The 27,400-nt window shown below is 38.2% G+C and overlaps 1 protein-coding gene across 7 annotated transcripts in view; it reads left to right on the top strand.

Annotated features, from left to right (window-relative positions):
- TMTC2 (transmembrane O-mannosyltransferase targeting cadherins 2) overlaps positions 1-27,400 on the top strand; it is an 874,097-nt gene that overhangs the window by 422,013 nt on the left and 424,684 nt on the right. The window contains exon 12 of one of the 7 annotated variants that reach the window (XR_014252178.1): positions 6,846-6,940. The exons of 5 other annotated variants lie outside the window; for them this stretch is intronic. Coding sequence is in view for 1 of the 2 variants with exons in the window: in XM_082418937.1 (XP_082275063.1) it covers positions 6,846-6,860 (15 nt within the window). In the remaining variant the exon portion in view is untranslated. Of the gene's footprint in view, positions 1-6,845; positions 15,971-27,400 lie in introns of those variants that run through there. One more of the 7 variants, XM_082418937.1, reaches the window with a different exon arrangement.

The raw sequence follows: 27,400 nt of genomic DNA, 5'->3' as shown, positions 1-27,400 counted from the left end.
CTTCCTGTAGTGTTCAAAGTAAAAATCAACAGGAACAGTAGGTGGCTGGGAGAGCATAGAAGTTGGAAGTTCAAAACAGTTGAATAACATTTAAGAATAAGTCCTTATGAATGGTGAAATCTTGGTTTAGAAATACTTCCTTTTTGGAAGAGATGCTAGGGTGGGGAGAAGGACCCTGTTATTTAGAGACAGACTGGGGACTAGGAACAATCTCTCCTTTTCAGTTTCTTGTCTTTGAAAATGTGTGATCCTGCTAAAATAATTCTCAGCCAATTGAATATCCATTGAACAAAAAATATAGATGACATTTTTTTAGATGAAGCCTCTCTGTTTCGTGCTAATTATATCTGACCACCGATATCTTGAGAGCAGTGCAAGGTATTCATGGGAGGTGGATCAGAAGTTTGCTGTGAGAAATAATTTCTATCCACCTTGTATTTGCTGACAACAGATGAGAACGCAAACACAATAGGAAAATTCCTTTGGGGACTCCTGACCAATCATATAGTAAAATGTGGGATTTGGGTACAATAATTTATTCATCTTTATTTCTTTGTTGAAGAACATTAAACATAAAAAATTGGAACATCAACGCAGTTCATCTTAGATATTCAAAATTATAGAAGTGGAGAAAAGAAAACATCTATGACAATGATTCTGAACTAGCACGGAAACTGAAACATTGCTTGATCTCAAATTACTTCTTTTAAATCAACTTGGGAAATGACATAACCATACTTAATTCCTCCGAGAAGAACTGTTCAGTTCCAACCATCTGCTAAATTAAGCAGCAGTGATTATAATGAACATTTACAACAGACCTGATACAAAAGGGGATAATAACTTTATGCATAAGACAAAGTCCTGGGAGGCTACTGCAATCTCGAAGATGAAGATGGAAATTAGGAGAACAGATTTTACAGTGTACTGGAACTCTAGGAGTGGTGATGGTCAAAGTGCAACATCACATTTCCTTAAATTTTTATTTCATTTTAGGAAAAATGGTCACCAAATTCTATCAAACTACCAGTTTTCCAGATTTTTCTTTTACCACGTCTCATCAGATCACTAGTTTTTCTTTTTCCTGGTGGTAACGGAGATTTTGTTTTCTTGTTTATTGTCCCTTCCTCTGGGCAGGTACAAAAGTTTTCAGCATAACTTCTAACAAATGTAAGAAGACCAAAAAATTAAAATAGCTGGTCTCCTAAGGACCAATAACCCTGAAAGATGTGTCATTAATGAGTCTAGCAGTTTTCTTCTTTGGTCCTTGAGTGGATGTTCAATGTTTCTGCAATTTTCTGGCAGTGTTTATTTATGCGTGCGGGTCCACACACATTTTCCATGAAACTAGTTGCCTCAGACTAGTATTATTCAGGTGAAATAGTAATAATAATAATAAGTTTTTCGGCCTTGCCTGCCCTAGAATGTTGCCTATGTTTATTCTTCAACCGGAGAAACTGCTTTCATAGCACAGGATCACATTATTAAATATTAGCAGGGACTCCTCATCAAAAAAGAAAAAAAAAATTTGTATTTGCACGTGGCTCCAAGTTCATGGAAAATAAAATGCCTTAGAAGTTCTCTTCCTTCCAAATGCCAACAGAGCTAATATGATAGGGGCACTAAGGCATCTGGGAGAGAGCTAAGTGATGTTTTAGATTTTCAAAGACATAGTTCTGATTGTGTTGCTGCCTCCACCACCGACAGGATTTGAAAGCTTGAGAACAGGGGAACCTCCCTCTCCTTCCTCACGCACACGCTCACTGCCGTGGAAGATATTATTTATGAGTCTTTACAATAGTCTCACTCATGAAATGCCTTCCCTGAACTTTACAGTCTATGGAACAAAGAGGTCTGGAAATTGATTAAAGGCGCTAATTATTGTAGTTGCATTTAGAGGTGTGATTGACAGGGCAGATCCCAGGGAAAACACAAATAGTCCCTCCTACTCTAGCAACTGCTCATATGTTAATTTACTAGAATTAAACATGTTCAGATTACATAATGCGAATAATATTCAGTTTAGGAATACTAGTGAGGTTAATAAACACAGAGGTCTTAAAGGGCCTTTCTTTTTTTTGTATCACTACTTGTACTTAGCGGAGACTTTAACAAGGCTTTCTTCCTCTTTCTTAATGCCATTTTGTAGGGATATTGGGATGATTCATTTCAAATAATACTGAACTCTGTGAAACCCAAAGACCCATGAGAAAATGTTTGCCCATCACCCATTCATTTATCCATCCATCCATGCATCCATCCATCCATCCATCCATCCCCTAAACATTTATTCACTCACCATATATTTCTTAAATCACTACCATGTTTCAGGCAGATAGTGAGCAAGAAAGATATAGTTTCTGCCCTCATGTGGCTTATATTCAAAATAGAAAAGACAGAATATTGAAAAGAATGATTGATCGGGTAGTTTTGACAGACACTGTGTTAGGTTCGGCAAAGAGGCAAAGATTTCCCTCGGATGTCACTCCCAAGGACTTAATATCCTAGGCACATGGCCTCCTAGCCTTTCTAAAGTTTCCCACATTCCAGTAGTGACTCTGAGGCAGAAGTCTTCAGACCCGAGAGACCACATGGGCTAGTCCAGCTTATGTCTCTGTGGTAACCAGGGAGGACAGATGCCCGACTTAATGATGAGCAGGTATGGCAAGAAGAGGGCAGTGCCCAGTGAAAATGCTGGCAGTGTGCCAAAGCCACACAGATGATCGTTATTTTTGCAGAAAGATACAGTATGCCTCACGTGAGAAATGTTAAACTGAATACAATTCCACTTGCTTCAATGGCAGGTGACAAGGATTTTTACCTGCTCTTTCAGTGAGGCTAACTAGAAAAGCAGTGAATGCACATCAGCCAAAGAGGAGGAAATAGGTGACACAGTGATTCTGTATCACCCTCACCTCTAGAGGCCACAGCCATCTGGGGGTTTGGCTTCCTCCCTGGGCCGTCACAAGGAAGTGCTTGTAGGATCCACAAACCTTCTATTCATTCCCCAGGCTGTGGGTTCTCTCCCTGCCTCTCCCACCCTGTGGTTGCAAATGCTGCTCTGGAAGACAGCAATACAATTGCAAGTTAACAGGCATGTACAATCTACTGTACTGTTTGTAGACTAAAATTTGTCTTTCTACCTCAGCCTTCCCAATAGGTGTTCCATGTTGAACTAGCTCTTCAATTTTGAGGCAGTATTTGCACTGTCTTGAAGAAGAACCAGGTTCATAGCCGAGTGCATCTTCTGGAAATGAATGCATTCAATGAATTATTTATCGAGACTCTTGGGTATATTACTGCTGCCTTGACAATAGCTTTAGCTTTTGAGTGAATTATGGGGTCTAGGGTACTGGCCCCAGAGAATGTCTTAGGAGGTCAGGAAAGTAATATGTTTTATAACATCACTAGGGTAACTGAAAGAGGTGTGAGAGAACTGGTGGATTTAAAGAGTTGCTTCTTCAGACAGCTTAAGTTTTCATTTTCTATGCCAGTTTTATGTCAAAAATGATATTTTGGCAGTGAAATAACAGAATAACTAAAGCAACTAGCTAAATTGTGGGAATTCAGTCAATTCAGTGATTTAGGATCAGGTAGACAAAATAACTCATTTTTAAAAAATAATATTTGAAGGGAAAGATATTTCTGGATGTTTTATTCAACTCTGCATGTATACATAGCATAAATAAGTATTTTATTAGGATGTAGATAACTTGCAGCAACTGATCAGGTACATACAAAGTTAAAAACAGATGTTTTATTGAAAGCCATAGATTGTTTGCAAACTTGAACTGTCTTTGCCTTAGATCTGCCCTTACTTAAAGCTCTAACACACTTTATATTTCTGTATTTTAGATAAAACTAAGAGCATAGACCTATGACTTCCAGCTCTGCCACGTCACATAGAATTATGAAAATATTTCACTTATCTAGTCTTCATTTTGTGATCCAGTGACAAAATAATCAGGTGTTTGTGTGATAGAGCAGCAATAATAAGAGTTCTTTGTTTCTATGATTCTACCCCTACTCACTCTGTGATAAATTGATACCTTCTCACAAGGGCTTGTAAATGTAGAGCTCCTGACTAAGACAGGACATTCTGCCATTCTGGTCACTTCTCTGATCATCCCAATGATGTCTCCTGTCCCTCAAAAGTCTAGTGTTTGGTCCCACATCTGGTTGGTCTTGTGGCTCAGACCATTGTGTGTCCCATTCTTGTTCCATCCTGCACCAACTCTCACACCCAGATGTGGAAAGTTGACTTAACATCAACCTGAACCACATGTATTCATATGGGCCCCAAGGTCTTGCTGCTTTATACTGTCAGTATCTCACAGATCTGTGGCAATGTGATTCTCATTTTATTATTATTTTTTAAAATTCCATGCCCCTTGCCCTAGATCTCCACAGCTCTGTTGAGGGTTGGGAGCTGATCTGGAGGATCCAGCACACCCTGCCTAACACTGTTTCTCTGACACTTTCATTCTCCAGTGACTATTGCTTGAACATGTATGTGCTTAGCATTGTGCTGGGTGCTGGAAATAGAGTTTTGAGCAAGACAGACACAGTTTCTGTCCTAAGGGGTCTTAGAGTCTAATGGGGGTGATAGGTGCAAACAAGTAAATCAATCAATAAATTATTGTTTAAAGATAGATATTGAAGAAATAATTACAAATGTAAGGGATGTTGCAAAATGGGAAGTAAAGAGTGGTATGAAAGGTTATATTGAGGGGAAATTAAACAACCTCAGAGGGTCAGGAAAGGATTCCTGAGGAAGTAATATTTAGGCTGAGATCTGAGAGCAGAGAAGGAATTAAATAAGTAAGTGGCCGTGGGAAAAATTGGAGGAAAAGCAAGGGTGCCTCAGCCATGTTCAAAAATGATATTCTGGCAGTGAAATAATTAACAGAATAACTAAAACAACTAGCTAAAACGTGAGAATTCAGTATATTCAGTGATTTAGGATCAGGAAAATGTGTGAAGACCCTGCATTCCCAGAGATCAAACCCCATTTGAAGAGGTCAAATGAGAGCACTGTGTTTTCTTTAATGAGGCTGGAAAGACCAATGAAAACCAGATCAAGGGGGGCCTTGTAAGTCACAGGAAAAGGCTTGACTTTTATTCTAAGATAATGAGAAACACTGAAAGCTTGATTAAAAATATTTTAAATTATTAAATATTCTAAAAGGACAAAATAATGTAAAAAAAAATAATACATTAGATACCTCTGTAGTCATCATCGAGCCTAGTATTTTGCATTTGCCTCACAGGGTTTGAAGAAATAAAATATTTCACTTCAGCTAAAATCCCGGAATCATGTCCCTTCTTCCTCCCTATCTTTCCAGATAACCACTATCCTGAAGTTGGAGTATATCAGTCCTATGTAATGATGTAGTATCTAGTGAAGCTCAAAAAGTGCAATCCCCATGACCTTGCAATTTGTCTTTTAGGTATCTATTTTAGAGACCTCACATATATGCATAAGAGACATTTTCAAGAAACTTAATCACAGCATTTTTTATTGCAATGAAAAAGTGGGACTAACATAATAGTCCTCAGTAGAGGGGTAAATAAAGAAACCCTGGTTTAGTCATACAGTGGAACCCTGTTCATGAGTTGAAAAAAAGTGCCTTGGAGCTTATGAATTGTTGAGGATAACATTTAAAAAATAAGATGTTTAGTTAGAAAGGCAAGTTCCAAAGGAATATCTAGTATATAGTTCATGTATAAAAAATTTAAATACATAAATAAAATGGTATCTATTATTTATGGAAGCAAATATATATAGTGAAAATATAAAAAACATTCAAGCTTCTAAGCAGGGAGATATACAGTAGAAATTGCATTTTATAAGCTCAGTCTGGCTACAGTTTTAAGAATGCAATCACAAGGGTATACCAGTAGAGTATATTGCAATATATTACTATATTATAGTCGAGTAGTTGAACAATAACTGGAACTTTGATTAGGGAGCAATGTAGACAGATTCTAGAGCTATTAGAAGGTAGAATTTTTAGGATACGTGTTTGGCTATGAGGGTGTGAAGGGTGGAAAGGAGGCAAGTGACTTATAAGTTTCTGGCTTGAGTAACTTGGTCACTTGTGCTTCTATTTACTGATGCAGGGAACAAGGATTGCATTGACAGCTCTAGGAATGAGCGGAGGTAATAAATCCAGTGTTTGAAAATTGAAGTGGGGTTGCTTTCTTCAACTAGAGAAGTCAGGGATAGATGGGAAATGGACCTGACGGTCAATAGAGAATTCCGAAATGGAGATAAAGTTTGAGCATCCTCAGCATATACTATGGGAGGTCATTCAATTTGTAAGAGTAGGTAGAATTGATTAAGCACACGGGATGAGAAGAAAAGATGGCCTAGGACTGAGCCCTGAGAGACATTAAAATGTAGTGCTGTCAATGGAGGCTGAGAGGAAGAGGCCATAGAAATACGGGGGGAAAAGAGATGGGAGAGAATATGGAATCAGAGAAGCCAAGGAAGCAAATTATTTCCAGAAAAAAGGAGCAGCTAACAATTTTGAATGCTGATGATACTTCAAGCAAGAGAAGGGATGAAAAGTTGAATTTTGGGATTTGCTCTGTTGGATTTTGCTCTATAGAAGTCATTAGTGATATAAAAGTGAGCATATTCAGAAGAATGGTTGGGCTGAAAGCCATTTGGGGTAGGTTGAGAAGTAAATGGAAGAGTAGAAGTGGAGATAAGCAAGAGGAAGCGACATCTTATATGAGTAGTTTGGGAAGGAAAGGACAACCATGGGTAAGAACTGGGGAACTAGGAAGCTAGGGTGAAAGGAATAATTGTTTTGTTTTTGTACATTTGTTTCTTTAAGATGAGGCAAATTTGAACGTGTTTAAATGCTGCTGGGAAAGACTCAGTAAGGAGGAAGAGACTGAAGATATAGAAAAAGGAGAAGATAACCAATGGGTGAGTTTCCCCAAAGAAGGTGAAATTCAAAGCATTCTACAATGATTTATTGTTGAATTAATTGATGCATGAATAGGAAGAAGGATGTCATTTCTCCAGAAACAGCAGTAAAGCATAAAAAAATGGCCGTGGTCATCAATAGGTTTACTGATTTGTGTAGCAGTGAGCTGAGGGTTTTGATACCTGATCGCTTCTGTTATCTCTCTGAGGTGGGAAGTGAAACCATCTGCCGAGAGAAAGGAGAGGGAGGGGTAGGACTTAGAGGTTTTAGGTGAACAGAGTTTGCAATAGTTGTGGAGTGTTGGAATGAATTCTGGATCAGGAAACAACATAGGGTTTCTGTCACTTTTTAGTTTCAAGTTGAGGTTGGAAATTGTGAATTCATGGTGGTGCATTGTCCTTGGACCACACTTGTGTATCTACGCTCTATTCCCTTTGGATTAATTCTTTCACAAGAGTCTCCTCATTTCTTCCTACAGACTCCCCTTCCAGGTGTGCCACACATGTCTGAATTTACAGTCAATATAAGGCATAGGTCAGTTTCAAGGAGCCAATGCTGTTTTCTTAAACTATGTCCAGCATATTTGAAAGAACCTTATACAATGGCAATATTCTAAGGCTTAGCTATCTATAACTGTGTCAGAAGCATTCATGGACTCCCAAATTTGTTGGGTTTTTAAGCCCTGAAGGAAGAATTGGGTATTTAACATTTTAGCTCTCTATAAATGACAATGTGAAAATAAAGAGTTCCATTTTTCACGGACAATTTATATAGTCTGTGACACAGGTTTCATCAACCCTGGACTGGAAATACAGAACCTGTGGTGTGCCTTCTTAAGTGTGGCAATGTTTATGTTATGCAAATTTTTATTGTTGTTGTCATTTGGTCATAGTCTTAGTTTGGGAAAATGTCATAAGTATTCAGAAGTCTGGGAACACTGCAGAATATTCTCATATGGTTACTGTGGTCTGATTGAGTCAGCAGCATATTGACACACATTCGCTTTTCCATAGATTCAAAAGAACCAATGTTTTCTTTTTAAAAGTGACCTCATTTTCCATCGTAAACGTCTCTACTCTAAGGCCTGTTGAGAGAATTCCTTGGAAACCAAAGAACATTTAGTCATTTAATGTGTATATGGGTGTTTTTCTCTTTAATTTATGGAGTCCTTTGAGCGAGTAAATTAAAAAGTGGTGTGTTGGTATTCCACAGTTTGTCATTTTTGAGGCGAGTTTATTTCATAAGCAAGTCTATAATTTAAACAGTGTTCATGATCTTCTATGAAACTTTTAGTTATATCTATGCCATGCAAACTGGTTGAACCGTTTTCACACGATTTTGATCAGAAGGGTATAGAGCAGTAGAATGATCACCAGTTGTGGAATAAGAACTCTTGGGTTCCACTTCTAACTCTGCTACTAACAAATATAATCTCGAGTAACTCTTTATCTGAGCTCCAGTTTCCTGACCTGTGAAAAGAGGAGTTTTATTAGGTGATTCTTAAAATATTTTCTAGATCTTAATCTCAGTTTTAGAAGTTGACACAGCTGTTTGGCAGCATGAAAAAAAAAAGGCTAAACATTGTTAATTCTTATATGGTGCAATTAAAAATGTGCATGTTCAAGCCTGGGGTTTAAGTTCATAGGATTTATTCATTCATGCATATGTTTTTTTTTTTAAACATCTTTATTGGAGTATAATTGCTTCACAATGGTGTGTTAGTTTGTGCTTTATAACAAAGTGAATCAGCTATACATATACATATATCCCCATATCTCCTCCCTCTTGCGTCTCCCTCCCTCCCACCCCTCTAGGTGGTCACAAAGCACCGAGCTGATCTCCCTGTGCTATGTGGCTGCTTCCCACTAGCTATCTATTTTACATTTGGTAGTGTATATATGTCCATGCCACTCTCTCACTTCGTCCCAGCTTACCCTTCCCCCTCCCCGTGTCCTCAAGTCCATTCTCTACATCTGAGTCTTTATTCCTGTCCTATCCCTAGGTTCTTCATAAACTTTTTTTTTTTTTTAGATTCCATATATCTGTGCTAACATACAGTATTCGTTTTTCTTTCTGACTTACTTCACTCTGTATGACAGACTCTAGGTCCATCCACCTCACTACAAATAACTCAATTTCATTTCTTTTTATGGCTGAGTAATATTCCATTGTATATATGTGCCACATCTTCTTTATCCATTCATCTGTCAATGGACACTTAGATTTCTTCCATGACCTGGCTATTGTAAATAGAGCTGCAATGAACATTGTGGTACATGTTTCTTTTTGCATTACGGTTTTCTCAGGGTATATGCCCAGTAGTAGGATTGCTGGGTCATATGGTAGTTCCATTTTTAGTTTTTTAAGGAACCTCCATACTGTTCTCCATAGTGGCTGTATCAATTTACATTCCCACCAACAGTGCAAGAGAGTTCACTTTTCTCCACATCCTCTCCAGCATTTATTGTTTGTAGATATTTTGATGATGGCAATTCTGACAGTGTGAGGTGATACTTCATTGTAGTTTTGATTTGCATTTCTCTGATGATTGGTGATGTTGAGCATTCTTTCATTCATGCGTATTTTTATTCAATAATGAGCATCAGAAATTTGCTGGACAATGATGAATAAGAAACGTACCCGTCCGCAGGTGGTTCACATTGATGCACGGTACAGATATGTCAGCAGGTTATTGGAACAAATATGATAAGTGATCCTGCTATAATGTCTACATAATGTTCAGAACTTTCAATTCCCATGGATACCACTCTGGTCCAAGCTACCATTATGTCAATACCTCATCTAGACTGTTGTAAGAACCTCCTTATTGCTCTCCTTACTTCCATTCCTGTCCCATTCCAACTTACTCTCAAAAGGCAGCAAAAAGCAACATATTAAAAATATAAATTTAGTCATGGCACTTCCATTCTTGGATCCTCCACTGACTTCCCATTGTATCTCAAATGAAATCCAAGAATTGGCACGATCTGCCCCTCCCTACATCTCCAACCTCATCATGGTGCTTTACCTCTTGGTCCTAAAAGTCAGCCATGCTGGGTCAAGTTCTCATTCTTCAGGTTTCAATTCGGAGATCTTCATCTCAGAATGATTTCTGTTACCATCTAAATAGATTGTACATCCTCACTTCTTTTTCTGTTTCACTACCACTTGCTCTTATTTTTCACAGCACTTACAGCAACGTTTAACTTGATAATATTTTATTCCCTTATTTATTGTTTGACTCGCCCACTAGAATGACATCTCCATACAGGCAAGGAATTTGTCAGTTTTACTCACTTAGCATCTAGCATAGTCCTTATTGTATAGCTCATGAAATATTACTTGAAAAAAAAAACAGTCCAATTATTATGACTTTTTCTGTTTTGCAACCTGAAAATATCAAGGAAAATGGAAACAGAAGACATTCTTTGACATTTCTTATAAATGATGTGTCTAACAGTTACCAATTATGCAAAGATTGGCATGATTAAAATAATAATTTGCAATTTGTAGTATTATCACATTCTTTGTTTTTTTAAAACAAGGCATCTATGAAGAACCATAAAAAGAGAAATTCCTTTTTTTTTTTTTTTAATTTTACACATGTGTGCGTGTGTGTGTGTGTGTGTGTACAGTGCATTTTTGGGTGGGGTGATGCTCTGTGGTTTTTGTTTTTTGGTTTTTTTTTTTTTTTAAAGACAGTGAAATAGAGAGAAAGTCTTTTTTATTTATTTATGGCTGTGTTGGGTCTCCGTTTCTGTGCGAGGGCTTTCTCTAGTTGTAGCAAGTGGGAGCCACTCTTCATCGCGGTGCGCGGGCCTCTCACCATCGCGGCCTCTCTTGTTGCGGAGTACAGGCTCCAGACGCACAGGCTCAGTAATTGTGGCTCACGGGCCCAGTTGCTCCGCGGCATGTGGGATCTTCCCAGACCAGGGCTCAAACCCGTGTCCCCTGCATTGGCAGGCAGACTCTCAACCACTGCGCCACCAGGGAAGCCCCAGAGAAATTCTTAATCGAACTAAGTCAAGTTCTATTTAAGTACTTATTCATACAGCAAGTTTTGGAAGAGTTTTAATTAGTGATGGGCTTAACGACTGTCTAACAATGTTTCACACCATTCAGCGTTCACTCTTATACTGTTAACAAAATAAACAATAATTATATTATTCCTTCTTATTAATTTTTCACTCATAAAAGCCTAAGTACTAATGTGCTGGTAAATAGCATCAATTTTCGTGTGCAATAACTTACTTACTTTTTGGTCTTTCCTATTACATTGTGATCTTATTTATTTTTACATAAGATTGAATATCAGGTCATGATGATAAATCTTATGTTTATAAATAATAAAGGGAAAGAAGGAAATATAAAAATAATAAAGTAATTTTTCACTTATATAGCCATTTGAAATTAATAAAAACTTGTGAGTGATACAAATGAAATTATTATGAAATATGGCTATAGATAGTTCAAATTTTATAGCAAAGTGTTTATTTTCCATAGTAGATAATACAGTAGGCTACTTAGACTCTATTAATACAGAGCTGTCTCTTTTTTTGTGTTATTCTCACTTCCTGGAATATTCGTAGTTCTCCTTTGAAGACCCACTACATCTCTAGAATTCTTAGTATATAAGAATCTATCACAGAACAGGTAGCTAATAAAATTTTGTTGACATGAAATGAAATATTTCTCCAAATTATTAAGTCCTACAGTGCTTATACCCTATGCCATATGAATTATCAAAACAGATCTGAATTCTATTTTGTGTTTTAAAAATAGGATAATCACTAACAGTTTGTTATTTACAGTTAAATTTTATTTAGTTTTTGGATAGGTAATATGCACACACAGGTTATGCTTTTAGGGAAATGGAACCACTATTAATAATCTTGACATGCTCTCTTTCTTTTTAGTCTTTTTTCTAGGTATATTTAATTTGTTAAGGTCACACCATAATATAAGGTTTTGTTGTTGGTACTTAATGTGTTGTAAATATTATCACAGTGCTTTTTAATAGCTACAAAATATTCTGTCTACAGTTATATCTTACTTACTGTTATGCTATTTTAAAATACCTGGATTATTTCCACTCTATGTTAATATAAACCACGCTGTGACTAATATCTTGTGGTGTATATCTTTGTCTGCATTTTCTTCCCATTGCACCTCATGATAGCGATATTTTTATGCATTTTGAGATGTGTTGAAATAGCATTTAAAAAATTAGACAACTTTTAATAATAGCTAAATTTACTATGAATACTTCAGGCATATTTTCTCATAACTCCCTTTGGGTAGATATTATTATTATTCATCACTTAAAACCATTGGAGAGCTCAAGTAATGCAGCCAAGGCCACATAGCTAGTTTGTGTTAGAACCAGGTTTTCAGCATAGTTTTTTCTGACTACAAGGATATACAATCTGAGTTGGCTTGCTTGGCTGCCATAACAAAATACCAGAGACCAGGTGACGTGAACAACAGAAATTTATTTTCTCCCATTTCCGGAGGCTGGAAGCTCAAGATCAAGGTTTGGTGTTCCAAGTTCTCTCTCCTCGGCTTGCAGCTGGCTGCCTTCTCACTGTGTCCTCACATGGTCTTTCCTCTGTGCATACATGCTGTGTTCTAATCTCTTTTTCTCTTAAGGATACCAGTCGTACTGGATTAGGGCCTTCCCAATAAAACCTCATTTTACCGTAATTACCTCTTTAAAGGCCCTATTTCCAAACACAGTTATATTCTGAGCTACTTGGGATTAGGACTTCAACATACAAGTTTTGGAGGGACACATTTCAGCTCATAACATCATCCTGTATAATAAATAACATTTTCCTAAAGCAACAATCTACCTTACACTCAGTAGTGAAATGTCATTTCTTCTACAGTGTAGAATAAAAGAAAACATTTTATTTTTTAATTAAAAAATGTCTTTTGTTTTTAATTTTTCTGGAACTTCTAGATTAAACAATTTGACATAAAACAACAACAGCAAAAAGAACTATAGCAAACAGGAGGAAACAAAATTATTGTTATATGCAGATGATATGACTATACAACTAGAACTACACCCCACCCAAAATTAACAATAAAGCTCTTCAAATATTGAGGTATTCTTTAAAGTCTTAGATATAAAATATTCAAAACCAATAATTCTTCTATTGTTAATTAAAAGAATGTTGTTCTAACAACAGTAATTTCACTGTAGAAATTTTTTTTAATAAAATATACATACAAAAGAGTACACATAACCTGTATATATTGTTTAAAGTATAACAAAAAACAAACACATACACTCCACATCAGCTTAAGAAATGGAAACAACACACTTCCCTAAATGTCTGTCTGTCCTTTCAGGCTCCAAGATGTAATCAGAATTCTGATGTATTTACCACCCCTTTCCTTTTTTAAAAATAAAAAGTTTTCTCATATCAGTGTATATCACTAAGCCATATATTTTCTATTTTGACTATTTTAGCACTTTATGTTAAGTGGAGTAAATCTGTGTATCCTCTTCTGTGAGTGGTTTTTTCATTTGACATGTTTTTGAGATTTATCTGTGCTGTTTTCTAAAGCTGTAGTGTATTCATTTTTATTGCAGTCTAGTATTCCATGATATAAAAATACTACCATTTATTTATCCATTTTCCTGTCTAAGGATGTTCAGAGTTGCCACTTTTTTAAGATATAAATAATGCTGCTATGAAGGTTTGTGTTTCTTAGGATACATGTTTAAGAATATTCTAGGGCAGTGGCTTTTAAACTGTTTTGACTCCCACCCTCAGTAAAGAATTCATTTTACATTGTAGTGCAGTACACAGACAAGCACATACAAACACCCACACATGTATATGCACATATAACTAAAACAATATTTTTACAAAATAATAATACATGCAGTGCTCACTGACATTTTCTATTCTATTCTATTTTTTAAAATGCTGGTGGTGGACCAAAAAATTGATTTTATGGTACCAAAATATCTCTTTTAAAAGCAGTAAAGAATAATATGGAATTTTACTCCATATTAATAATGTGGAATGCTTCATATTATTCTCCAGGAGAAGGATGGCTTTAAAATTCTACTAATATGGTAAAATTTTCTTTAAATCAATTTTAATCATATCTGTTCTTCTCTCAAAGTCCCTCTTTTTTTAAAAAATAAATTTATTTATTTATTTATTTTTTGCTGCGTTGGGTCTGTTGCTGCGTGCGGGCTTTCTCTAGTTGCGGCGAGGGGGGGTTACTCTTCGTTGCGGTGCGCGGGCTTCTCACTGTGGTGGCTTCTCTTGTTGCAGAGCACGGGCTCTAGGCGTGCGGGATTCAGTAGTTGTGGCTCATGGGCTCTCTTAGAGCACAGGCTCAGTAGTTGTGGTGCACGGGCTTAGTTGTTCCATGGCATGTGGGATCTTCCCAGACCAGGGCTCGAACCCGTGTCCCCTGCATTCACAGGCAGATTCTTAATGACTGCGCCACCAGGGAAGTCCTCAAAGTGCCTCTTAATCTGGTAGGTATTACATCATCCACTTCCCTCCTCTCGCTCTAAACAGTTTTTCCTGCCTCTTTCTATTTCTAGTGTTGATCCACCAGTCTCCTTGCCCTTTCAAAATCTTTCTCTTTGTGTGTCTCTAATCTTTTTTTTTTTAACAACTTTATTAGAGTATAATTGCCTTACAATGGTGTATTAGTTTCTGCTTTATAACAAAGTGAATCAGTTATACATATACATATGTCCCCACATCTCTTCCCTCTTGAGTCTCCCTCCCTTCCACCCTCCCTATCCCACCCCTCTAGATGGTCACAAAGCACTGAGCTGATCTCCCTGTGCTATGCGGCTGCTTCCCACTAGCTATCTATTTTACGTTTGGTAGTGTATATATGTCCATGCCACTTTCTCACTTTGTCCCAGCTTCCCCCTCCCCATATCCTCAAGTCCATTCTCTATTAGGTCTGCATCTTTATTCCCATCTTGCCCCTAGGTTCTTCATGACCATTTTCTTTTTCTTTTTTTTTTTTAGATTCCATATACATGTGTTAGCATACAGTTTTTGTTTTTCTCTTTCTGACTTACTTCACTCTGTATGACAGACTCTAGGTCCATCCACCTCACTACAAATAACTCAATTTCGTTTCTTTTTTTGACTGAGTAATATTCCATTGTATATATGTGCCACATCTTCTTTATCCATTCATCTGTTGATGGACACGTAGGTTGCTTCCATGTCCTGGCTATTGTAAATAGAGCTGCAATGAACATCTTGGTACATGACTCTTTTTGAATTATGGTTTTCTCAGGGTATATGCCCAGTAGTGGGATTGCTGGGTCGTATGGTTGTTCTATTTTTAGTTTTTTAAGGAACCTCCATACTGTTCTCCATAGTGGCTGTATCAATTTACATTCCCACCAACAGTGCAAGAGGGTTCCCTTTTCTCCACACCCTCTCCAGCATTTATTGTTGGTAGATTTTTTGATGGTGGCCATTCTGACCGGTGTGAGATGATATCTCATGGTAGTTTTGATTTGCATTTCTCTAATGATTAATGATGTTGAGCATTCTTTCATGTGTTTGTTGGCAATCTGTATATCATCTTTGGAGAAATGTCTATTTAGGTCTTCAGCCCATTTTTGGACTGGGTTGTTTGTTTTTTTGACATTGAGTTGCATGAGCTGATTGTAAATTTTGGAGATTAACCCTTTGTCATTTGCTTCATTTGCAAATATTTTCTCCCATTCTGAGAGTTGTCTTTTCCTCTTGTTTATGGTTTCCTTTGTTGTGCAAAAGCTTTTAAGTTTCATTAAGTCCCATTTGTTTATTTTTGTTTTTATTTCCATTTCTCTAGGAGGTGGGTCAAAAAGGATCTTGCTGTGATTTATGTCATAGAGTGTTCTGCCTATGTTTTCCTCTAAGAGTTTGATAGTGTCTGGCCTTACATTTACGTCTTTAATCCATTTTGAGTTTATTTTTGTGTATGGTGTTAGGGAGTGTTCCAATTTCATTCTTTTACATGTAGCTGTCCAGTTTTCCCAGCGCCACTTATTGAAGAGACTGTTTTTTCTCCCTTGTATATTCTTGAATCCTTTATCAAAGATAAGGTGACCATATGTGCGTGGGTTTATCTCTGGGCTTTCTATCCTGTTCCATTCATCTATATTTCTGTTTTTGTGCCAGTACCATACTGTCTTGATTACTGTAGCTTTGTAGTATAGTCTGAAGTCAGGGAGCCTGATTCCTCCAGCTCCGTTTTTCTCTCTCAAGATTGCTTTGGCTATTCAGGGTCTTTTGTGTTTCCATACAAATTGTGAAATTTTTTGTTCTAGCTCTGTGAAAAATGCCATTGGTAGTTTGATAAGGATTGCATTGAATCTATAGATTGCTTTGGGTAGTATAGTCATTTTCACAATGTTGATTCTTCCCATCCAAGAACATGGTATATCTCTCCATCTATTTGTATCATCTTTAATTTCTTTCATCAGTGTCTTATAATTTTCTGCATACAGGTCTTTTGTCTCCTTAGGTAGGTTTATTCCTAGATGTTTTTTTCTTTTTGTTGCAGTGGTAAATGGGAGTGTTTTCTTAATTTCACTTTCAGATGTTTCATCATTAGTGTATAGGAATGCAAGAGATTTCTGTGCATTAATTTTGTATCCTGCTACTTTAACAAATTCATTGATTAGCTCTAGTTTTCCGGTATCATCTTTAGGATTCTCTATGTATATAGTATCATGTCATCTGCAAACAGTGACAGCTTTACTTCTTATTTTCCGATTTGGATTCCTTTTATTTCTTTTTCTTCTCTGATTGCTGTGGCTAAAACTTCCAAAACTATATTGAATAATAGTGGTGAGAGTGGGCAACCTTGTCTTGTTCTTGATCTTAGTGGAAATGGTTTCAGTTTTTCACCATTGAGGATGATGTTGGCTGTGGGTTTGTCAGATATGGCCTTTATTATGTTGAGGAAAGTTCCCTCTATGCCTACTCTCTGGAGGGTTTTTATCATAAATGGGTGTTGAGTTTTGTCAAAAGCTTTCTCTGCATCTACTGAGATGATTATATGGATTTTCTCCTTCAGTTTGTTAATATGGTATATCACAATGATTGATTTGTGTATATTGAAGAATCCTTGCATTCCTGGGATAAACCCCACTTGATCATGGTGTATGATCCTGTTAATGTGCTGTTGGATTCTGTTTGCTAGTATTTTGTTGAGGATTTTTGCATCTGTGTTCATCAGTGATATTGGCCTGTAGTTTTCTTTCTTTGTGACATCTTTGTCTGGTTTTGGTATCAGGGTGATGTTGGCCTTGTAGAATGAGTTTGGGAGTGTTCCTCCCTCTGCTATATTTTGGAAGAGTTTGAGAAGGATAAGGGTTAGCTGTTCTCTAAATGTTTGATAGCATTCGCCTGTGAAGCCATCTGGTCCTGGACTTTTGTTTGTTGGATGATTTTTTTTTTTCCTAATTGTTTATTTATTTATTTTGGCTGTGTTGGGTCTTCATTTCTGTGCGAGGGCTTTCTCCAGTTGCGGCAAGCAGGCGCCACTGTTCATCGCGGTGTGCGGGCCTCTCACTATCGTGGCCTCTCTTGTTGCGGAGCACAGGCTCCAGACGTGCAGGCTTAGTAGTTGTGGCTCACAGGCCTAGTTGCTCTGCGGCATGTGGGATCCTCCCAGACCAGGGCTCGAACCCATGTCCCCTGCATCGGCAGGCAGATTGTCAACCACTGTGCCACCAGGGAAGCCCCTGTTGGATGATTTTTAATCACAGTTTCAATTTCAGTGCTTGTGATTGGTCTGTTCATATTTTCTATTTCTTCCTGGTTCAGTCTCGGCAGGTTGTGCATTTCTCAGAATTTGTCCACCTCTTCCAGGTTGTCCATTTTATTGGCATACAGTTGCTTATAGTAATCTCTCAGGATCCTTTGTATTTCTGCAGTGTCAGTAGTTTCTTCTCCTTTTTCCTTTCTAATTCTGTTTATTTGAGTCTTCTCCCCTTTTTTCTTGATGAGTCTGGCTAATGGTTTATCAATTTTGTTTATCTTCTCAAAGAGCCGGCTTTTAGTTTTATTGATCTTTGTTATTGTTTCCTTCATTTCTTTTTCATTTATTTCTGATCTGATCTTTATGATTTCTTTCCTTCTGCTAACTTTGGGGTTTTTTTGTTCCTCTTTCTCTAATTGCTTTAGGTGTAAGTTTAGGTTGTTTATGTGAGATGTTTCTTGTTTCTTAAGGTAGGTTGTACTGCTATAAACTTCCCTCTTAAAACTGCTTTTGCTGCATCTCATAGGTTTTGGGTTATCTTGTTTTCATTGTCATTTGTTTCTAGCTATTTTTTGATTTCCTCTTTGATTTCTTCAGTGTTCTCTTGGTTATTAAGTAGTGTATTGTTTACCCTCCATGTGTTTGTATTTTTTACAGATTTTTTCCTGTAACTGATATCTAGTCTCATAGCATTGTGGTCAGAAAAGATACTTGATACGATTTCAATTTTCTTAAATTTACCAAGGTTTGATTTGTGACCCAAGATATGATCTATCCTGGAGAATGTTCCATGAGCACTTGAGAAGAATGTGTATTCTGTTGTTTTTGGATGGAATGTCCTATAAATATCAATAAAGTCCATCTTGTTTAATGTATCATTTAAAGCTTGTGTTTCCTTATTTATTTTCATTTTGGATGATCTGTCCATTGGTGAAAGTGGAGTGTTAAAGTCCCCTACTATGATTGTGTTACTGTTGACTTCCCATTTTATGGCTGTTAGCATTTGCCTTATGTATTGAGGTGCTCCTATCTTGGGTGCATAAATATTTACAATTTTTATATATTCTTCTTGGATTGATCCCTTGATCATTATATAGTGTCCTTCTTCGTCTCTTGTAATAGTCTTTGTTTTAAAGTATATTTTGTCTGGTATGAGAATTGCTACTCCAGCTTTCTTTTGATTTCCATTTGCATGGAATATCTTTTTCCATCCCCTCACTTTCAGTCTGTATGTGTCCCTAGGTCTGAAGTGGGTCTCTTGTAGACAGCATATATACGGGTCTTGTTTTTGTATCTATTCAGCCAGTCTATGTCTTCTGGTTGGAGCATTTAATCCTTTTACATTTAAGGTAATTATCAATATGTATGTTCCTATTACCATTTTCTTAATTTTGGGGGGTTTGTTATTGTAGGTCTTTTACTTGTCTTGTATTTCCTGCCTAGAGAAGTTCCTTTAGCATTTTTTGTAAAGCTGGTTTGGTGGTGCTGAATTCTCTTAGCTTTTGCTTGTCTGTAAAGGTTTTAATTTCTCCGTCAAATCTGAATGAGATTTTTGCTGGGTAGAGTAATCTTGGTTGTAGGTTTTACTCCTTCATCACTTTAAATATGTCCTGACACTCCCTTCTGGCTTACAGAGTCTCTGCTGAAAGATCAGCTGTTAACCTTATGGGGATTCCCTTGTGTGTTATTTGTTGTTTTTCCCTTGCTGCTTTTAATATTTTTTCTTTGTATTTAATTTTTGATAGTTTGAATAATATGTGTCCTGGCGAGTTTCTCCTTGGATTTATCCTGTATGGGACTCTCTGTGCTTCCAGGACTTGATTAACTCTTTCCTTTTCCATATTAGGGAAGTTTTCAACTATAATCTCTTCAAATATTTTCTCAGTCCCTTTCTTTTTCTCTTCTTCTTCTGGGACCCCTATAATTCGAATGTTGGTGTGTTTAATGTTGTCCCAGAGGTCTCTGAGACTGTCCTGAATTCTTTTCATTCTTTTTTCTTTATTCTGCTCTGCAGTTGTTATTTCCACTATTTTATCTTCCAGGTCACTTATCCTTTCTTCTATCTCAGTTATTGTGCTTTTGATCCCTTCTAGAGAATTTTTAATTTCATTTATTGTGTTGTTCATCACTGTTTGTTTGCTCTTTAATTCTTCTAGGTCCTTGTTAAACGTTTCTTGTATTTTCTCCATTCTCTTTCCAAGATTTTGGATCATCTTTACTATCATTATTCTGAATTCTTTTTCAGGTAGACTGCCTATTTCCTCTTCATTTGTTAGGTCTGGTGGGTTTTTGCCTTGCTCCTTCATCTGCTGTGTGTTTCTCTGTCTTCTCATTTTGCTTAACTTACTGTGTTTGGGGTCTCCTTTTCGCAGGCTGCTGGTTCATAGTTCCTGTTGTTTTTGGTGTCTGTCCCCAGTGGCTAAGATTGGTTCAGTGGGTTGTGTAGACTTCCTGGTCAAGTTGACTAGTGCCTGTGTTCTGGTGGATGAGGCTGGATCTTGTCTTTCTGGTGGGCAGGTCCACATCTGATGGTGTGTTTTGGGGTGTCTGTGGCCTTATTATGATTTTAGGCAGCCTCTCTGGTAATGGATGGGGTTGTGTTCCTGTCTTGCTATTTGTTTGGCATAGGGTGTCCAGCACTGTAGCTTGCTGGTCATTGAGTGGAGCTGGGTCTTGGTGTTGAGATGGAGATCTCTGGGAGATTTTTACCGTTTGATATTATGTGGAGCTGGGAGGTCTCTTGTGGTCCAGTGTCCTGAAGTTGGCTCTCCCACCTCAGAGGCACAGCTCTGATGCCTGGCTGGAGCACCAAGGGCCTATCATCCACATGGCTCAGAATAAAAGGGACAAAAAAAAGAAAGAAGGAAAGAAGAAGATAAAATAAAATAAAATAAAATAAAGTTATTAAAATAAAAAATGAAAAATAATTATTAAATAAAATTTTTTTAAGGAATAAAAAAAAAGAAAGAAGAGAGCAACCAAACCAAAAAACAAATCCACCAATGATAACAAGCACCAAAAATTATACTAAAAAAACCCCCCAAAAAACGGACAGACAGAACCCTAGGACAAATGGTAAAAGCAAAGCTATACAGAAAAAATGACACACAGAAGCATAGACATACACATTCACAAAAAGAGTAAAAGGGGGAAAAATATATATATCATTGCTCCCAAAGTCCACCTCCTCAATTTGGGATGATTTGTTGTCTATTCAGGTATTCCACAGTTGCAGAGTACATCAAGTTGATTGTGGAGATTTAATCTGCTGCTCCTGAGGCTCCTGGGAGAGATTTCCTTTTCTCTTCTTTGTTTGCACAGCCCCTGGGGTTTAGCTTTGGATTTGGACCCGCCTCTGCCTGAGGGCATCTTTTCTTCGATCAGACAGGACGGGGTTAAAGAAGCAGCTGATTAGGGGGCTCTGGCTCACTCAGACCCGGGGCGGGGGTGGGGGGGGGAGGGAGGGGCACAGATGCAGGGCGAACCTGCGGCGGCAGAGGCCGGCGTGACGTTGCACCAGCCTGAGGTGTGCTGTGTGTTCTCCAGGGAAGTTGTCCCTGGATCATGGGACCCTGGCAGTGGCGGGCTGCATAGGCTCCCAGGAGGGACGGTGTGGATAGTGACCTGTGCTTGCACACAGGCTTCTTTGTGGCTGCAGCAGCCTTAGCGTCTCATGCCCATCTCTGGGGTCCACGCTGATCGCCGTGGCTCGCGCCCGTCTCTGGAGCTCCTTTAAGCGGCACTCTTAATCCCCTCTCCTCGAGCACCAGGAAACAAAGAGGCAAGAAAAAGTCTCTTGTCTCTTCGGCACCTCCAGACTTTTTCCTGGACTCCCTCCTGGCTAGCTGTGGCGCACTAGCCCCCTTCAGGCTGTGTTCACGCCACCAACCCCAGTCCTCTCCCTGCGATCCGACCGAAGCCCGAGCCTCAGCTCCCAGCCCCCGCCCGCCTCGGCGGGTGAGCAGACAAGCCTCTCGGGCTGGTGAGTGCTGTTCGGCACCACTCCTCTGTGCGGGAGTCTCTCCGCTTTGCCCTCCGCACCCCTGTGGCTGTGCTCTCCTCCGCTGCTCCGAAGCTTCCCCCCTCCGCCACCCACAGTCTCCGCCCGCGAAGGGGCTTCCTAGTGTGTGGAAACCTTTCCTCCTTCACAGCTCCCTCCCACTGGTGCAGGTCCCATCCCTATTCTTTTGTCTCTGGTTTTCTTTTTTCTTTTGCCCTACCCAGGTACGTGGGGAGTTTCTTGCCTTTTGGGGAGGTCTGAGGTCTTCTGCCAGCGTTCAGTAGGTGTTCTGTAGGGGTTGTTCCACATGTAGATGTATTTCTGATGTTTTTGTGGGGAGGAAGGTGATCTCCACGTCTTACTCTTCTGCCATCTTGAAGCTCCTCTCTAATCTTTTATTATGTAGAAAAATTTAACTTTAGGATCAATGCACCTTGAAACAGGACGTTTTATGTAACATAGTTTCCAAAACATAGGTATTTATCAATTAATGAATCCCGAAACCAAGGTGGGTAAGACCATTGTTTTTTCTCTGAACTATAATAGATCAGAAAATAAGTAGGTTTTGTTTTGCAAGACCTTTGCTACAATTGTGTGTGTGTGTGTGGACTAGGTTGCAATAATATGTATTTCTTATTTTAGGTATGTAACAAAATATTTTTTCCATCATATTCTTCTTAGTCAACAAAACAAAACACAGTACAATAACAAACAAAAACAATAACAACAAAAAACAAAACAACTTCTTAATCTTCTTTACACTGAGCTACACTATTTACTGACAACCTCTTCCCCCCTTATCACTAAAACCTCCAGAGATGTTATAGCAGAAACTGACCCTGTGATTCAGGCAAATCCATTGGTATAAGAATTTCAATGGGTCTGCATGTAATAACTGCCCAGTTTATCTCTTAGCTCTACCTGTGTCTTCAATAGGAATCAGATAGTATTTTTCAGAGTTACTTTCTGACAATGAAATCTGGGAGGATTTCCATCTCCCAAGAGTTGAGCAATATTGGGTTACTTCTTAAACTTTTCCCATCAGCCTTGTGGTCTAGTTCTAAGCGAACAGTGCCTGAGCGATCATGATGATCTTGCTTTCATCATACTTCACCACATTTAATGCAGATTCCAGGGCCCAGCCTGGCTCTGAGGAGGCTTTGGAATCGGGTTGGAAATTGACCCTCCTGCCTGGGGGCCTCAGTGGTCAGGAAGCCCACCTCAGGTCTCCAAGGCAGGCCTACAACAGCTTACTGCACTGGTGCTTCACATGATTTTCTTATTCTTTCAGAGTAAACACCTTCTGTTTTTCTCCCTCTTCTTTCTGATTTGGTTTCACTCATCCATAAGAGCAGTACAGGCTCTGGGGAATCCTAAGCTTTTTCAGTCCCTTGTGCCAATGTGCTGATACATTGTTGATTCTGCCTTGTTCCAGTCATTTCCAGTTCTTTAAACTACAATCTACATAATCTTCAAATCTTGCTACCAGAATCTTTTGATTCTGCATAAACATTCAGGGCAAATCTCTCTCTAAAGTTTACATATGCTTATAAATATAAGAATCTGCACATCTCTCCATCTTTTCTTAAGCTCTTTTGAATGAAATGCAATGTTCTTCTATAGACCTAGAGCTTTGGGGTATTAAGTTCTCATATAATTACAGCACTGAAATCCTCTAAACTCCTAGGTCATCTCTGTTACTTGTCTACCTGTGAGGCTTGATATACAATATAATACCCAGAAGTATGTTCTAATCATGACTCGGAAGGCAACATCCCATGCATGTGTGTATTTTCACATTTCAGTGTTTTAGGTGTGTAGCATACTAACTATAAATATGTTACATACCTAAAATAAATTTTTGCCTGAGCCCCAGCATTTCTAGTTAGTCTATACCAGATAATAACATCCCCAGAGATTTCAGTGTTAAAGATCACTAAATTATTCTACAAAATGAAAGATAAGAGACACCAAAGGGGAAGATTTTTAAAGGGCAAAGAGGCTAGTGGATCAGTGTTTTTAAAACTTACTTCATAATATACCCCACAGCTTCTCTTTCCGAGGGATCACTTTTGAGCAGGTGAAGCATAGCAAGACTGTGAACCAGCGCAAACATGCCTGCCTCAGATCTACTAGTGTGTTAGCACCTGCACCTGTTGACTCAGGAGAGACAATGGTGTGCAATTATTTGTAACCCTGCCTTCAGTGACATCATGTTAGTGACAATATCAATGTTGAACTTGGCCATGGTGGTAGTATTTACACTGCAGAAATCGGCAAATGTATGTTACAAGTGAGTGCTTTTTTTTTTTTTTTAATATACTTTGTTAGCACATTTGCCGGCATACATCAGCTTATACCTGATCTTTCTTTGATTTTCTTTTCCAGGAAATAATATAACTTATTAAGACACATCATGTATGGAAAGGTTGGGTTAAACTGCAATTTTCAGTCTAGAATTTCACATGGATTCCCTTGGATTATTTTATTAGAGTAAGATTTTATAGCATTGTGTTCATCTGCTTTTTCAATGGAAACGGCCAGTCCTGAATACTTCCTTAACTCTCTAACCTGTGAAAAACTGAAAGCATGATTGATGAGTGTTTTCCACTCTCTTAATTTACATTTGATGTGGTCTGTCATCACACCTCTTGTCAGTTCAATATCCACTGACTTGCCCTTCACAGTCATTACAGGGATGCAATGTTGCCTCAATTCTAAGTTGATAATTCAAATTGAGTTGTGGCTGTACTTTCATTTTAGGGTAAATATTCTAGACAGAAACCCTCAAGGGTTAATCTGAATGTAATTGGACTTGGAAACTTCTGCTCTTGCCCTGGGCTGCACTGAGACCAACTTGCACATCCAAGGAAACAAACAAAGGAGAACTTTAACATAAATTAAAACATTACACACATATACCTACTAAACCCTGAAAGCACAGATAACCAGTGTAGACCTTTATCAAAAGGTTTGAGGGCTTCCCTGGTGGCACAGTGGTTGAGAATCTGCCTGCCAATGCAGGGGACACGGGTTCGAGCCCTGGTCTGGGAAGATCCCACATGCTGTGGAGCAGCTGGGCCCGTGAGCCACAATTGCTGAGGCTGCGCGTCTGGAGCCTGTGCTCCGCAACAAGAGAGGCCGCGATAGTGAGAGGCCCGCGCACCGCGATGAAGAGTGGCCCCCGCTTGTCACAACTAGAGAAAGCCCTCGCACAGAAACGAAGACCCAACACAGCCAAAAATAAATAAATTAATTAATTAATTTAAGAAAAAAAAAAAAAGGTTTGAGATTAGATCAGTGGTTCTCAAGGGAGGGTGATTTTGCCCCCCAGGAGACATTTAGCAATGTCTAGAGACACTTTGGTTGTCACGATTAGGGGAAGAGTGCTACTATCTCTAGGGGTGAGCCCCTGCTGCTCAAGTTAGTAGAATGCATAGGAATGTCCCCACAATGAGGAGCCATCCCGTCCCAAATGTCAATATGCTCAGGCCAAGAAACCCTAGGTTGGAGGGATATGGACCTTATAAAATCTATCACTTTATAAAACTTCCTTAAAAATCCATTTTGGAAATTCCCTGGCGGTCCAGTGGTTAGGACTCGGTGCTTTCACTGCCAGAGTCTGGGTTCGATCCCTGGTCGGGGAACTAAGATCCTGCAAGCCATACGGCGTGGCCGGAAAAAAAAAAAAATCCATTTTAATTACCTCTGCTCTCTGTCCTTGGCAGCTGTCACATCTATTTCCACAACTCCAATCTTCTGGCTGACCCACCCTTCCTCTCATAAAATTCACACTTCCATTTCTTTGGAACAATTTAGCAATGGTTTATTTCTCTTCTTGCCTCCTGTCTCCCCTTCATTTTCCAAAATTATCGTTACTTGTCACTCTACTCAGGAGGGCAAATGAGTTTCCCTAAGATCTATTCTCCTTAGAGAGGAAAAGAATTAGGAAGAGTTGTGAATAATAAACGTCGTTTTCCTCTCTCATACACGGGAGAGCTAAGTTAACCTTAGAACGCATGAGTAATATCTCTCTTAACTTTAAATTCACTTTTTCTATTTAAGTTTGACATGCTTTCTACTTTGTTCTTTATTTGGGTAATTAAAAGGTAGTAACTCAGCAGGTGGATTTTTCCCAGCTGTCAGAATTCCTGCTAAAATATGGTTTAGAACACCTTGAATCAAAAACGACCTGACAATTAAAGTGGTCTTTTAAAGAACAGCACAATGAATGTGCGTCTTTGGAAAGTTTATTTTCCATCCATTACTATACTTTGAAGTAGAATTACTGATTGTTATTTAACAATATTTCATTACAGTTAATTGGCTTCCAACATTTGAAAATGGTTTTCTCCCACTGCTCCAGAAGTTACTACTAGTAGCCCCTAAATCACAACCTTGATGGGAGAGCTTCATGTTCTTTCCTGATAACATTGTTTTTGCAATTCCAAATTTAACAAGGTGATTATATCCTTGAATTTTTGTACTTTGTGAATTTTTTTAGGAGGAGTGACAGGGTCATGCTAAATGAATCCTATTTTTTAATTGGAATCTTAAATCTTCCTCCCTCCTAAAAGATATTCCCAAATTTTACCATTCAAATGGTCTCTGGGAAAATCCATGCAGAGTTTTACAAGGGTTTTTATACATGACCACATGAGTGGATATAAAAGCACTTCAGAGATAAATTAGCTTCCTCCTAGACGACTTCATCTGCAACTCATGGAAATCAAATGCAGAGTTACGTCCTCCAAAATCACTGGAAACTCTGGCGTCTTCTAAGGAAAAATTAAGTAAGCAGACACTGGAAAACGGAGCAGTTACTATCTTTTGTTAACAGCACAATCAGATTAAGCTATGATTCTGCTACTGTGTAATCTACAGACAGATCACTTTACTTTTTGGAACTTCTGTAAAGTTGGAACATAGCGTTTGCCATTACTCTCTCCCAGTGCTGCGTGGATCATCTGGGGAGCTCATTATTCTCTTAATAAATATTTATTTAAAACCAAGCATGTAATAGGCCCTACAGTAGATAAAACAGATGTGGTGATGAGCAAAGATGTCAAGGTCTTTGCTCTTTTGTAGCTTTTACTATCTAGCACTCTGCCGTTGAAAGAGCAGTGCATACTATAACATTGGCATGCTCCAGAAGCTTGTTAAAAATCCAGAATCTCAGGTCCTCCTCAAGCCTACTGAATCAGAATCTATATTTCAACAAGATCCCTAGGTGATTCATAGGTACGTTAAAGTTTGATGAACATTGATCTAGCAGATATTACAAAAACGAATTCTAAAGTTAGGAAAGTGCTATGCAAATATTTTTAAAAGGCCAGTTACTCCTAAAACTAAATACAAGCTGTGTTAAAATTTCAAAGAAATATATGCACATGTGCTTACTTGTCAGATACTTTCTGTTAAAATTATAGATGAAAGATAAATTGTAATTATTATTTATATTATTATTAGACCTTTTAGCACCAAAGCAGTTCAAGAAAAATGTCAGAAAAAATAAATGAGATTTCCGGAGGAAACTATCCATTGAAGTTCACATATAAGAAAATAAGAAGGATGGAACTTCTGGTTCAAATCAGTTGAGCCATGGAATCATCCTTAGGTTATTCTTGGAAAACAGTATTTCATAGTACTTGCTCTTTGTGGAATCACAAGGAAAAAACATAAAAGAAAAAATGTCTTTTCT

The sequence above is a fragment of the Balaenoptera physalus genome (genome assembly GCF_965194825.1).
Source record: "Balaenoptera physalus genome assembly, chromosome: 13".
NCBI classification, from domain to species: Eukaryota; Metazoa; Chordata; class Mammalia; order Artiodactyla; family Balaenopteridae; genus Balaenoptera; species Balaenoptera physalus.
This window is presented reverse-complemented; position numbering and strand designations above follow the sequence as displayed.